Source organism: Staurois parvus, unplaced genomic scaffold (genome assembly GCF_062004578.1).
Source record: "Staurois parvus isolate SC_StPar_1 unplaced genomic scaffold, SC_StPar_1.0 ptg000228l, whole genome shotgun sequence".
In the NCBI taxonomy this organism is placed as follows: domain Eukaryota; kingdom Metazoa; phylum Chordata; class Amphibia; order Anura; family Ranidae; genus Staurois; species Staurois parvus.
The window spans coordinates 453,726-468,162 of NW_028318024.1; the positions used below are offsets into that span (position 1 = coordinate 453,726).

The 14,437-nt window shown below is 44.4% G+C and overlaps 1 protein-coding gene across 1 annotated transcript in view; it reads left to right on the forward strand.

Annotated features, from left to right (window-relative positions):
* Nucleotides 1-614: 614 nt before the first annotated feature.
* SYP (synaptophysin) overlaps nt 615-14,437 on the forward strand; it is a 59,100-nt gene continuing 45,277 nt past the window's right edge. The window contains exons 1-2 of the mRNA XM_089679615.1: nt 615-739; nt 9,876-9,941. Of these exons, the coding sequence (XP_089535741.1) occupies nt 722-739; nt 9,876-9,941 (84 nt within the window). The 5' untranslated portion in view covers nt 615-721. The remainder of the gene's footprint in view (nt 740-9,875; nt 9,942-14,437) is intronic.

Genomic DNA, 14,437 nt, shown 5'->3' on the forward strand with positions numbered 1-14,437 from the left:
GGCACACTGGGGAGCCCCTTGGCTGGAAGAGGTTAATGCACCTGGCTGCACACTGGGGAGAATCTTAACTGGAAGAGGCCCACGCTTCTGGCTGCACACTGGGAAGTACTCTGCCTGGAAGAGGTCCATGCACCTGGCTGAACACTGCTGGGCACACTGGGGAGCCCCTTGGCTGGAAGAGGTTCATGCACCTGGCTGCACACTGGGGAGAATCTTAACCGGAAGAGGCCCACGCTTCTGGCTGCACACTATGGAGCACCCTGGCTGGAATAGGCCCATGCACCTGGCTGCACACTGCTGGGCACACTGGGGAGCAACTTGGCTGGAAGAGGCCCATGTTATTGGCTGCACACTGGGGAGCACCCTGGCTGGAAAAGGCTCATGCACCTGGCTGCACACTACTGGGCACACTGGGGAGCACCCTGTCTGGAAGAGGCCCATACACCTGGCTGTCAGTATCCTGTGGCCCCCCCACCATCCTCAGGGACACACATTGGGAGCTCAGCTGCCTTCCACAGCTCTATTTAAGGCAGCTCTGCCCTCAGTAAAGATGGAGCCCGCTGACGTCACTTAGCATCCCCCCAGTCCCGGCTCCCCATTGGCCGTTCCTCTGGCAGCTCTTCTAGACACTGTCCTCCCCTCCACCCGCCGCCAGCCCGGCTCTTCCACATAAAGCCGCTCCGCCCTCCGCGCTGCCGCGATTCACCAGCATCCTGCAGACATGGAGGTGGTCAACCAGGTGAGACCCGGGGGGAGGGGAAGAGGGGGTGCAGGGGGGGGACAGGGGGGCACACCGGGGGGGGGGCAGTATAAGAGGGGGGCAGATGAATGGAAGGAGAATGTGATAGAGAGAGAGAAACAGATGGAGGAGAGAAGGGAGGAGAGGAAAATGGGAGCAGGAGGGGTGAGGAGCTTAGAGGAGAACACAGTATATATCTATATACCTCCCCTCCATCTATATACATCTATATACCTCCCCTCCATCTATATACCTCCCCTCCATCTGTATACCATCCATACATCTATATACCTCTCCTCCATCTGTATACCATCCATACATCTATATACCTCCCCTCCATCTGTATACCATCCATGTGTGTATCTATATACATCTATATACATCTATATACCTCCTCTCCATCTATATACCTCCCCTCCATCTATATACATCTATATACCTCCCCTCCATCTATATACATCTATATACCTCTCCTCCATCTATATACCATCCATGTGTGTATCTATATACATCTATATACATCTATATACCTCTCCTCCATCTATATACCTCCTCTCCATCTATATACCATCCATGTGTGTATATATATCTATATACCTCTGTATACCATCCATGTGTGTATATACATCTATATACCTCTGTATACCATCCATGTGTGTATATACATCTATATACCTCTGTATACCATCTATGTGTGTATATACATCTATATACCTCTCCTCCATCTATATACCATCCATGTGTGTATATACCTCCCCTCCATCTATATACCTCTGTATACCATCTATGTGTGTATATACATCTATATACCTCTCCTCCATCTATATACCATCCATGTGTGTATATACCTCCCCTCCATCTATATACCATCTGTACACCTACAGAGAGATGGCTGATATATACATTGTATTCATTATTATATATTAGAGGAGAGATCTGAATACACAGAACACCATGTATACCATCCATGTGTGATATATACCTCCGTATACCATACCTATATTATATATAGAGAGAGATGGCAGCCTGACATATACAAAGTATTCATTTATTATATATATATACCATCCGGGGGGTATATACATCTACATACCTGACCTCCATCTATATATCATCTATACACCTAGAGGCACAGAGAGATGGCAGGCTGACATAGCATTCATTTATGATACATTATATATATATATATCCATACTCCAAGCTGACATCCACTAAATCCTCTTCTATGTATTTGTTACATTTTGTTACATTGTCATTGACGAATACAGAGTGTGGGGGAAGGGCTCCGGGGATCCTGGTATAGTAATAGAAAATCTGTGATTTTTCTTGATGGGGTTCTGTGTCTCTTATACAGAGATCAGGGGTGGACTGACCATTTGGAAACTCGGTCACTGCCCAAGGCCCCGGGGTCAGTAGGGGGCCCCATGAGATGCCACTGGTTCCTTTTTCATAGGCTTTTTTTAATTTGGGCAAGGACACAGGGGCCCCATGATCCCCTATTGCCCGGGGGCCCCATGAGTTGTCAGTCCTCCCCTGACAGAGACTGATGATGGGGGGGGGGGTCTACTATCTAATATTAATACTAAGACTAATAATAAATAGATATATGGTCATGGACAGGTAAAGGTTCCAGGCCAAGAATGGCATTTACTAAACACTCTTCATCCATATTCCAGGCCAATGACACGTGTCCTCCCCTGAATACACTACTTGTATGTATACAGACATATTATAGAAACATACAGATTGAGGGGTGCTAAATACTTCATACCGATTTGTTAAATACAAAACATAAAATATATATATATAAAAGCTCCAAGCTAAGATCTACTTAGTACACTTCTATGTATTGATAAATCTTATGAAAACATAGAGATACATGTTATAGGAACATAGAGGTACATGTTATAGGAACATAGAGATACATGTTATAGGAACATAGAGATACATGTTATAGGAACATAGAGGTACATGTTATAGGAACATAGAGGTACATGTTATAGGAACATAAAGATACATGTTATAGGAACATAGAGGTACATGTTATAGGAACATAGAGATACATGTTATAGGAACATAGAAATACATGTTATAGGAACATAGAGGTACATGTTATAGGAACATAGAGGTACATGTTATAGGAACATAGAGATACATGTTATAGGAACATAGAGATACATGTTATAGGAACATAGAAATACATGTTATAGGAACATAGAGATACATGTTATAGGAACATAGAGATACATGTTATAGGAACATAGAGGTACATGTTATAGGAACATAGAGATACATGTTAAAGGAACATAGAGATACATGTTATAGGAACTTAGAAATACATGTTATAGGAACATAGAAATACATGTTATAGGAACATAAAGATACATGTTATAGGAACATAGAGGTACATGTTATAGGAACATAGAGGTACATGTTATAGGAACATAGAGGTACATGTTATAGGAACATAGAGGTACATGTTATAGGAACATAGAGGTACATGTTATAGGAACATAGAGGTACATGTTATAGGAACATAGAGGTACATGTTATAGGAACATAGAGGTACATGTTATAGGAACATAGAGATACATGTTATAGGAACATAGAGGTACATGTTATAGGAACACAGAGATACATGTTATAGGAACATACAGATACATGTTATAGGAACATACAGATACATGTTATAGGAACATAGAGATACATGTTATAGGAACACAGAGATACATGTTATAGGAACATAGAGATACATGTTATAGGAACATAGAGGTACATGTTATAGGAACATAGAGATACATGTTAAAGGAACATAGAGGTACATGTTATAGGAACATAGAGATACATGTTATAGGAACATAGAGATACATGTTATAGGAACATAGAGATACATGTTATAGGAACATAGAGGTACATGTTATAGGAACATAGAGGTACATGTTATAGGAACATAGAGGTACATGTTATAGGAACATAGAGATACATATTATGAATCATAGAGATACATATATTATAAACACATAGAGATACATTATATAGAAACATAGAGGTACATATTATAGGAACATAGAGGTATATTTATAAATAGAGAGATACATATTATAAATCATAGAGATATATGTATCTCTATGTTTCTATATAATGTATCTCTATAATTTATAATATGTATCTCTATTTATTAATATACCTCTATGTTCCTATAATATGTATCTCTATGTTTCTATAATATGTATCTCTATTTATTAATATACCTCTATGTTCCTATAATATGTATCTCTATGTTTCTATACTATGTATCACTATGTGTTTATAATTTATGTATCTCTGTGTTTCTATATAATGTATTATAAACACATAGAGATACATAGTATAGAATCATAGAGATACATATTATAGGAACATAGAGGTATATTAATAAATAGAGATACATATTATAGAAACATAGAGATACATATTATAGGAACATAGAGGTATATTAATAAATAGAGATACATAGTATAGAATCATAGAGATACATAAAATAACAACACAGGGTTACATATTATATTGAAAACATATAGAGATACATACAGAAACATAGGAATACACATTATAGAAGCACAGAGATATACAGATTGCAGGATGCTTGGTACTGATTTATTAAACACAGTATATACTATATATATATATATATCTCCAGTGTATTTGTTACATTTTGTCACATTGTCATTGCTGATTGCAGAGTGTGGGGGAAGGGCTCCACGTCCTGGAGTACACTAATATATATGTATATGATGCGTCATGTATGTACTATGCAGAGACATTTACATAAACAGAGATGTCATTTACTATATATAATATATTTGTATCTATGAATTCCATGTATGTGTTACATTTAGTGACATTGATGAATGCAGGGTGCGGGGGATGGGCTGCAGGGCTCCTAGTACAGTGATATATATGTGTATACAGTGAGTCTGGATGGGGGTCTTGTCCTTGGCCGGCTGGGTGGTCTCGGTGGACTATCGTGGCCTGTTGTGCACACAAGGACATCCCGCCGTCCCCAGCCACCGATGACACGCCACGGATCATAATAAGGACAATGATATTTCCATCCGATCTGATGACTCATCTCCCCCTCCCCCCTCCAGAGATCAGGTTGGATGGTTGGAATATCTGAGAACTGATTTACTGAAGGAGTGGAGGATCTTCACCCAACAAACGGTGTGAATATCATCCAATCACGTGATGAGGCCGATCCCCGCTCGCCGTGAATCCCCGATCAGGTGCAGATGAAAGGAAATAGGAGTTTGCTTTTCGCTGCCGGCGTGGCGGGAGAAATCCTCGGAGGGGCGTCTCATTATCACATTAGTCATCATTATATTGTGATGGCTGCCGAAGAAAACAGGAGAGCGGCGGGGGAGGGCCGGTCCTGAGCGCACTCCATGCAGCCTCTGTCACGGCACATTTCATTGTTATTCTGAGAAAAAAAAGATCAGCCAGATGATGGCAACGTCTGCTGATCTGTCATGTGAGCCAGATGACGTCACATCCTGGAGGGGCCCTTAGTATCACCATACACTGACGATCATGGGTCATAAGGGCCGCACACCTCCATACACTGACAATCATGGGTCATAGGGGCCACACACCTTCATACACTGACAATCATGGGTCATAGGGGCCACACGCCTCCATACACTGACAATCATGGGTCATAGGGGCCGCACACCTTCATACGCTGGCAATCATGGGTCATAGGGGCCGCCCACCTCCATACACTGACAATCATGGGTCATAGGGGCCACACGCCTCCATACACTGACAATCATGGGTCATAGGGGCCACACACCTTCATACGCTGACAATCATGGGTCATAGGGGCCACACACCTTCATACGCTGACAATCATGGGTCATAGGGGCACACACCTTCATACACTGACAATCATGGGTCATAGGGGCCACACGCCTCCATACACTGACGATCATGGGTCATAAGGACCACACACCTCCATACACTGACAATCATGGGTCATAGGGGCCACACACCTTCATATACTGACCATCATGGGTCATAGGGGCCACACACCTCTATACATTGACAATTATGGGTCATAGGGGCCACACACCTCCATGCACTGACAATCATGGGTCATAGGGGCCACACACCTTCATATACTGACCATCATGGGTCATAGGGGCCGCACACCTCCATACACTGACAATCATGGGTCATAGGGGCCACACACCTCCATACATTGACAATCATGGGTCATAGGGGCCACACACCTCCATACATTGACAATCATGGGTCATAGGGGCCACACACCTCCATACATTGACAATCATGGGTCATAGGGGCCACACGCCTCCATGCACTGACAATCATGGATCATAGGGGCCACACACCTCCATACACTGACAATCATGGGTCATAGGGGCCACACACCTCCATACATTGACAATCATGGGTCATAGGGGCCACACACCTCCATACATTGACAATCATGGGTCATAGGGGCCACACGCCTCCATGCACTGACAATCATGGATCATAGGGGCCACACACCTCCATACACTGACAATCATGGGTCATAGGGTCCACACACCTTCATATACTGACCATCATGGGTCATAGGGGCCACACACCTCTATACATTGACAATCATGGGTCATAGGGTCCACACACCTTCATACGCTGACAATCATGGGTCATAGGGGTCACACGCCTCCATACACTGACGATCATGGGTCATAGGGGCCACACACCTTCATACGTTGACAATCATGGGTCATAAGGGCCACACACCTCCATACACTGACGATCATGGGTCATAAGGGCCACACACCTCCATACACTGACCATCATGGGTCATAGGGGCCACACACCTCTATACATTGACAATCATGGGTCATAGGGGCACACACCTTCATACACTGACAATCATGGGTCATAGGGGCCACACGCCTCCATACACTGACGATCATGGGTCATAAGGGCCACACACCTCCATACACTGACAATCATGGGTCATAGGGGCCACACACCTTCATACGCTGACAATCATGGGTCATAGGGGCCACACACCTTCATACGCTGACAATCATGGGTCATAGGGGCCACACACCTTCATACATTGACAATCATGGGTCATAGGGGCCACACGCCTTCATACACTGACCATCATGGGTCATAGGGGCCACACACCTCCATACACTGACAATCATGGGTCATAGGGGCCACACACCTCCATACATTGACAATCATGGGTCATAGGGGCCACACACCTCCATACATTGACAATCATGGGTCATAGGGGCCACACACCTCCATACATTGACAATCATGGGTCATAGGGGCCACACGCCTCCATGCACTGACAATCATGCATCATAGGGGCCACACACCTCCATACACTGACAATCATGGGTCATAGGGGCCACACACCTCCATACATTGACAATCATGGGTCATAGGGGCCACACACCTCCATACATTGACAATCATGGGTCATAGGGGCCACACGCCTCCATGCACTGACAATCATGGATCATAGGGGCCACACACCTCCATACATTGACAATAATGGGTCATAGGGGCCACACGCCTCCATGCACTGACAATCATGGATCATAGGGGCCACACACCTCCATACATTGACAATCATGGATCATAGGGGCCACACACCTCCATACACTGACAATCATGGGTCATAGGGGCCACACACCTCTATACATTGACAATCATGGGTCATAGGGTCCACACACCTTCATACGCTGACAATCATGGGTCATAGGGGTCACACGCCTCCATACACTGACGATCATGGGTCATAGGGGCCACACACCTTCATACGTTGACAATCATGGGTCATAAGGGCCACACACCTCCATACACTGACGATCATGGGTCATAAGGGCCACACACCTCCATACACTGACAATCATGGGTCATAGGGGCCACACACCTCCATACATTGACAATCATGGGTCATAGGGGCCACACACCTCCATACATTGACAATCATGGGTCATAGGGGCCACACGCCTCCATGCACTGACAATCATGGGTCATAGGGGCTGCACGCCTTCATATACTGACAATCATGGGTCATAGGGTCCACACGCCTTCATATACTGACAATCATGGGTCATAGGGGCCACAAACCTTCATACGCTGACAATCATGGGTCATAGGGGTCACACACCTTCATACGCTTACAATCATGGGTCATAAGGGCCACACACATCTCTATAGGTAGAGGGTCAGCACCATGGACAAGGGGCCCTTATCGACGCTATACATTGATAATTATGGATCATAGGGGCCGCACACCGACAATCATGGGTCATAGGGGCCACACAGCACCATGGACAGGGATCAGCACCATGGCCAGGGGCCCATAGCACCTCCAATCACTGGCAACCATGGGTCATAAGGGCCACACACCTCCATACTCTGACAATCATGGATCATGAGGGCCACACAGCACCATGGACAGGGATCAGCACCATGGACAGGGATCAGCACCATGGTCAGGGGCCCATAGTACCTCCATTCACTGGCAACCATGGGTTATAAGGGCCACACACCTCTCTACAGGTAGAGGATCAGCACCATAGACAGGGGCCCTTATTGCCTCCATACACTGATGATCATGAGTAATGGGGTCCACACACCTTCATATACTGACAATCATGGGTCATAGGGGCCACACACCTTCATATACTGACAATCATGGGTCATAGGGTCCACACACCTTCATATACTGATAGTGATGGGTGATAGGGGCCACACACCTTCATACACTGACAATCATGGGTCATAGGGTTCATACAGTGACCATCATGGGTCATAGGGGCCACACGCCTTCATACACTGACAATCATGGGTCATAGGGTCCACACACCTTCATACACTGACCATCATGGGTCATAGGGGCCACACGCCTTCATACGCTGACAATCATGGGTTATAGCGGTCACACATCTCCATACACCGCCAATCATGGGTCATAGGGGCCACATGCCTTCATACGCTGACAATCATGGGTCATAGGGGCCACACGCCTTCATATGCTGATAATCATGGGTCATAGGGGCCACACGCCTTCATACGCTGACAATCATGGGTCATAGGGGTCACACATCTCCATACACTGCCAATCATGGGTCATAGGGGCCACACGCATTCATACGCTGACAATCATGGGTCATAGCGGCCACACGCCTTCATACACTGACAATCATGGGTCATAGGGGCCACACGCCTTCATACGCTGACAATCATGGGTCATAGCGGCCACATGCCTTCATACACTGACAATCATCGGTCATAGGGGCCACACACCTCCATACACTGACAATGATGGGTCATAGGGGCCACACACTGACAATGATGGGTCATAGGGGCCACACAACTGACAATGATGAGCCATAGGGGCCACACACCTCCATACACTAGCAATCAAGGGTCATAAGGGCCATACACATCTCTACAGGTAGAGGATCATTAATTTTAGACAGGGGCCCTTATCACCTCCATTTACAGATAATTGTGGATTATAAGGGCCACACACATCTCTATAGGTAGAGGATCAGCACCATAGACAGGGGCCCTTATCACCTCCATTCACAGATAATCATGGATTACAAGGGCCACACACATCTCTATAGGTAGAGGATCAGCACCATGGAGAGGGGCCCTTATCACCTCCATTCACAGATAATCATGGATTACAAGGGCCACACACATCTCTATAGGTAGAGGATCAGCACCATGGAGAAGGGCCCTCATCTCCTTTAAATACTGACAATTATAGGTCATGAGGGCTGCACACGTCTCTGCAGGTAGAGGATCAGCACCATGGACAGGGGCCCTTAGCTGCTCCATACACTGACAATCATAAGGGTCACACGCATCCCTAAGGTAGAGGTTCAGCACCATGGACAGGGGCCTGGAGCACCTCCATTCACTGATGGTTTGTAACAGAGGGCCACACTCATCTCTATAGGTGGAGGATCAGCACCATGGACAGGGGCCCTCATCTCCTTTATATACTAACAGCCATAAGGGCCACACATATCCCTGAAATTGGAGGTTCAGCACCACTTCTACTGTGTGTAGGCGCTGATCCCTCTCTTCTCTTCTGCAGCTGGTGGCAGGGGGGCAATTCCGTGTAGTGAAGGAACCTCTGGGCTTCATCAAAGTTCTGCAATGGGTAAGTCACTATGTCTGTCTGTCATCTATCTATCTATTGATCTCATATCTATCTATCTATTGATCTCATATCTATCTATCTATTGATCTCATATCTATCTATCTATTGATCTCATATCTATCTATCTATCTATCTATCTATCTATTGATCTCATATCTATTGATCTATCTATTGATCTCATATCTATCGATCTCATATCTATCTATTGATCGATCTATCTCCTATCTATCTATTGATCTCATATCTATTGATCTCATATCTATCTATCTATCTATCTATCTATCTATCTATCTATCTATCTATTATCTATCTATTATCTATCTATTATCTATCTATCTATCTATCTATCTATCTATCTATCTATCATCTATCTATCTATTATCTATCTATCTATCTGTCTATCTATTATCTATCTATCTATCTATTATCTATCTATCTATCTATCTATCTATCTATCTATCTATCTATCTATCTATCTATCTATTATCTATTATTTATCTATCTATCTATTAATCTATCTATCTATCTATCTATCTATCTATCTATCTATCTATTATCTATCTATTATCTATTATCTATCTATCTATCTATCTATCTATCTATCTATCTATTATCTATCTATCTATTATCTATTATCTATCTATCTATCTATCTATCTATCTATCTATCTATCTATCTATCTATCTATCTATTATCTATCTATCTATTATCTATCTATCTATCTATCTATCTATTATCTATCTATCTATTATCTATCTATCTATCTATCTATCTATCTATCTATCGATCTCCTATCTATCTATCGATCTATCATCTGTTACCTAATACTCCATATGCTGGGGGTACACATTAAACCAAGTCACACCTTGCTGTGTTTCAGTCATTTATAGTGTTTCTGGTTTCCTATTACCTGTTGATGTGTCTTGTAGGTAAATGTGGTTCCATGTACTGCAGGTATATAAGATCTCGCAGGGTCAGGCGGTTCTGTGTTTTTCCTGTATACATCAGATTTGTGGCGCTGTCCCTGACATGGACCATCCTTTTCTTACTGGGGTGATCCAAGGAGAAGTGTGGAGATGTGGAATGATTTTTTCGGCCTCCATGGTCTGTGTTGGAATTTTTGGGGGCTTCTTGCAGGATATAAGGATCTATAGGGAAGACGATAAACATTATGGGATAAATTCAGGGAAAGAAAAGCAAGAGTGCAGAGGTCAGGGGTGTGTAACGCAGGGTTCAGAGGTTAGTGCTGTGTAACGCAGGGTTCAGAGGTCAGTGCTGTGTAACGCAGGGTTCAGAGGTCAGTGCTGTGTAACGCAGGGTTCAGAGGTCAGTGGTATGTAATGTAAAGGTCAGTGCTATGTAATGTAGAGGTCAGTGGTATGTAATGTAGAGGTCAGTGGTGAGTTATGCAGAGTGCAGAGGTCAGTGGTATGTAATGTAGTGGTCAGAGGTCAGTGGTGAGTAATGCAGAGTGCAGAGGTCAGCGGTATGTAATGTAGTGGTCAGAGGTCAGTGGTGAGTTATGCAGAGTGCAGAGGTCAGTGGTATGTAATGTAGTGGTCAGAGGTCAGTAGTGAGTAATGCAGAGGTCAGCAGTATGTAATGTAGTGGTCAGAGGTTATTTGTGAGTAATGCAGAGGTCAGCGGTATGTAATGTAGTGGTCAGAGGTCAGTGGTGAGTAATGCAGAGGTCAGCGGTATGTAATGTAGTGGTCAGAGGTTATTTGTGAGTAATGCAGAGGTCAGCGGTATGTAATGTAGTGGTCAGAGGTCAGTAGTGAGTAATGCAGAGGTCAGCGGTATGTAATGTAGTGGTCAGAGGTTATTTGTGAGTAATGCAGAGGTCAGCGGTATGTAATGTAGTGGTCAGAGGTCAGTAGTGAGTAATGCAGAGGTCAGCAGTATGTAATGTAGTGGTCAGAGGTTATTTGTGAGTAATGCAGAGGTCAGCGGTATGTAATGTAGTGGTCAGAGGTCAGTGGTGAGTAGTGCAGAGGTCAGCGGTATGTAATGTAGTGGTCAGAGGTCAGTGGTGAGTAATGCAGAGGTCAGTGGTATGTAATGTAGTGGTCAGAGGTCAGTGGTGAGTAATGCAGAGGTCAGTGGTGAGTAATGCAGAGGTCAGTGGTGAGTAATGCAGAGGTCAGTGGTATGTAATGTAGTGGTCAGAGGTCAGTGGTGAGTAATGCAGAGTGCAGAGGTCAGCGTTATGTAATGTAGCATTCAAAGTTCACTAATAGGTAGTGCAGAGATCAGTAGTGCGCAACAGTGCAGTGGTCAGTAGTGAGTAATGCAGAGTTCAGAAGTCATTAGTAATGCAGAGTTCAGAGGTCATTAGCAATGTAGAGTGCAGTAGTCGGCAGTAAGTAACTCAGAGGTCATTAGTACCACAAAGTTCAGAGGTCAGTAGTAAGCAATACAGAGTGCAGGGATCAGTAGAAAGTAACAGAGTTCAGAGGTCAGTAGTATGTAATGCATAGTTTAGAGGTTATTAATGTGTAACACAGAGTTCAGGGGTCAGTAGTAAGTAATGCAGAGTGCAGGAGTCAGTAGTATGCGATACACCGCAAAGGGGTTGGTAGTAAGTAATACGGAGTTCAGAGGTAAGTAGTAAGTGATGCAGATTACAGAGGACAGTAGTAAGTAACACAGAATGTGAAGGACAGTAATGCATAGTTCAAAGGTCTGTAATATATAAGGCAAACTGCAGGGATCAGTAGTAAGTAACACAGAGTGTAGAGGTCAGTAGTATGTAAAGCACAGTGAAGGGATCATGGGTATGTAATGCACAGTGCGGGAGTCAGGAGTAAGTAATGCAGGCTGCAGAGGTCATTAGTAATTATTGCATTTTGCAGAGGTCAGTAGGTAATACACAGTGCTGGGGTCAGTAGTATGTTATACACAGTGCTGGGGTCAGTAGTATGTGATACACAGTGCTGGGGTCAGTAGTATGTGATACACAGTGCTGGGGTCAGTAGTATGTGATACACAGTGCTGGGGTCAGTAGTATGTGATATACAGTGCAGGGGTCAGTAGTAAGTGATGCAGATTAGACATCAGCCGTAAGTAACACAGAGTGTGAAAGACAATATTGCATAATGCAAACTTTAAAGGTCTGTAATATGTAATGCATCAGGGATCAGTAGTAAGTTATATAGAGTGCAAAGGTCAGTAGTGTGCAATGCACAGTGAAGGGGTCATTGGTATGTAATGCACAGTGAAGGGGTCATTGGTATGTAATGCACAGTGAAGGGGTCAGTGGCATATAATGCACAGTGAAGGGGTCAGTGGTATGTAAGGCAAAGTACAGAGGTCAGTGGTATGTAATGCACAGTAAAGGGATCAGTGGTATGTAATGCACAGTGCAGGGGTCAGTAGTATGTAATGCACAGTGCAGGGGTCAGTAGTATGTAATGCACAGTGAAGGGGTCAGTGGTATATAATGCACAGCGAAGGGATCAGTGGTATATAATGCACAGTGAAGGGGTCAGTGGTATGTAAGGCAAAGTGCAGAGGTCAGTGGTAAGTATTGCACTGTGCAGAGGTCAGTGGTATGTAATTCACACTGCAGGGGTCAGTAGTATGTAATGCGCAGGGGTCAGTAGTATGTAATGCACAGTGCATGGGTCAGTGGTATGTAATGCACAGTGCAGGGGTCAGTAGTATGTAATGCACAGTGCAGGGGTCAGTAGTATGTAATGCACAGTGCATGGGTCAGTGGTATGTAATGCACAGTGCAGGGGTCAGTAGTATGTAATGCACAGTGCAGGGGTCAGTAGTATGTAATGCACAGTGTAGGGGTCAGTAGTATGTAATGCACAGTGTAGGGGTCAGTAGTATGTAATGCACAGTGTAGGGGTCAGTAGTATGTAATGCACAGTGTAGGGGTCAGTAGTATGTAATGCAGATTGTAGATGTCAGTAGTAAGTATTGCTCTGTGAGAGGTCATTGCTATTTGTTTAATTCTTTCTGTGGAGCTAAAGAAAGTGGCCCAGTAATAGTATCCGTGTGCTTTTACTAAACAAGAATCCTGCATGTACTAACTACTTGCAGACACAGGTATACAATATGGGGACGTACAGAGTGACACCCATATGCACATGTTACCTCGCCTTCCTAGAGAATGAACACTGACAATGATCTGTATGCTATTGCTTCTGTTATAGCTGGTCCACAATTTCCATAGCAAACAGGACTAAGGGCATCTCATGCAATTGCAGGAAAACGGGTTCTTGGTGTGACATCTAGTGTTACCTCCTCTGGCAGAGTCCTTCCTAGGCCCTGTGGATTCCCCTCTAGCAGAGTCCTTCCTAGGCCTTGTGGATTCCCCTCTAGCAGAGTCCTTCCTAGGCCTTGTGGATTCCCCTCTAGTAGAGTCCTTCCTAGGCCCTGTGGATTCCCCCCTAGTAGAGTCCTTCCTAGGCCCTGTGGATTCCCCCCTAGTAGAGTCCTTCCTAGGCCCTGTGGATTCCCCCCTAGTAGAGTCCTTCCTAGGC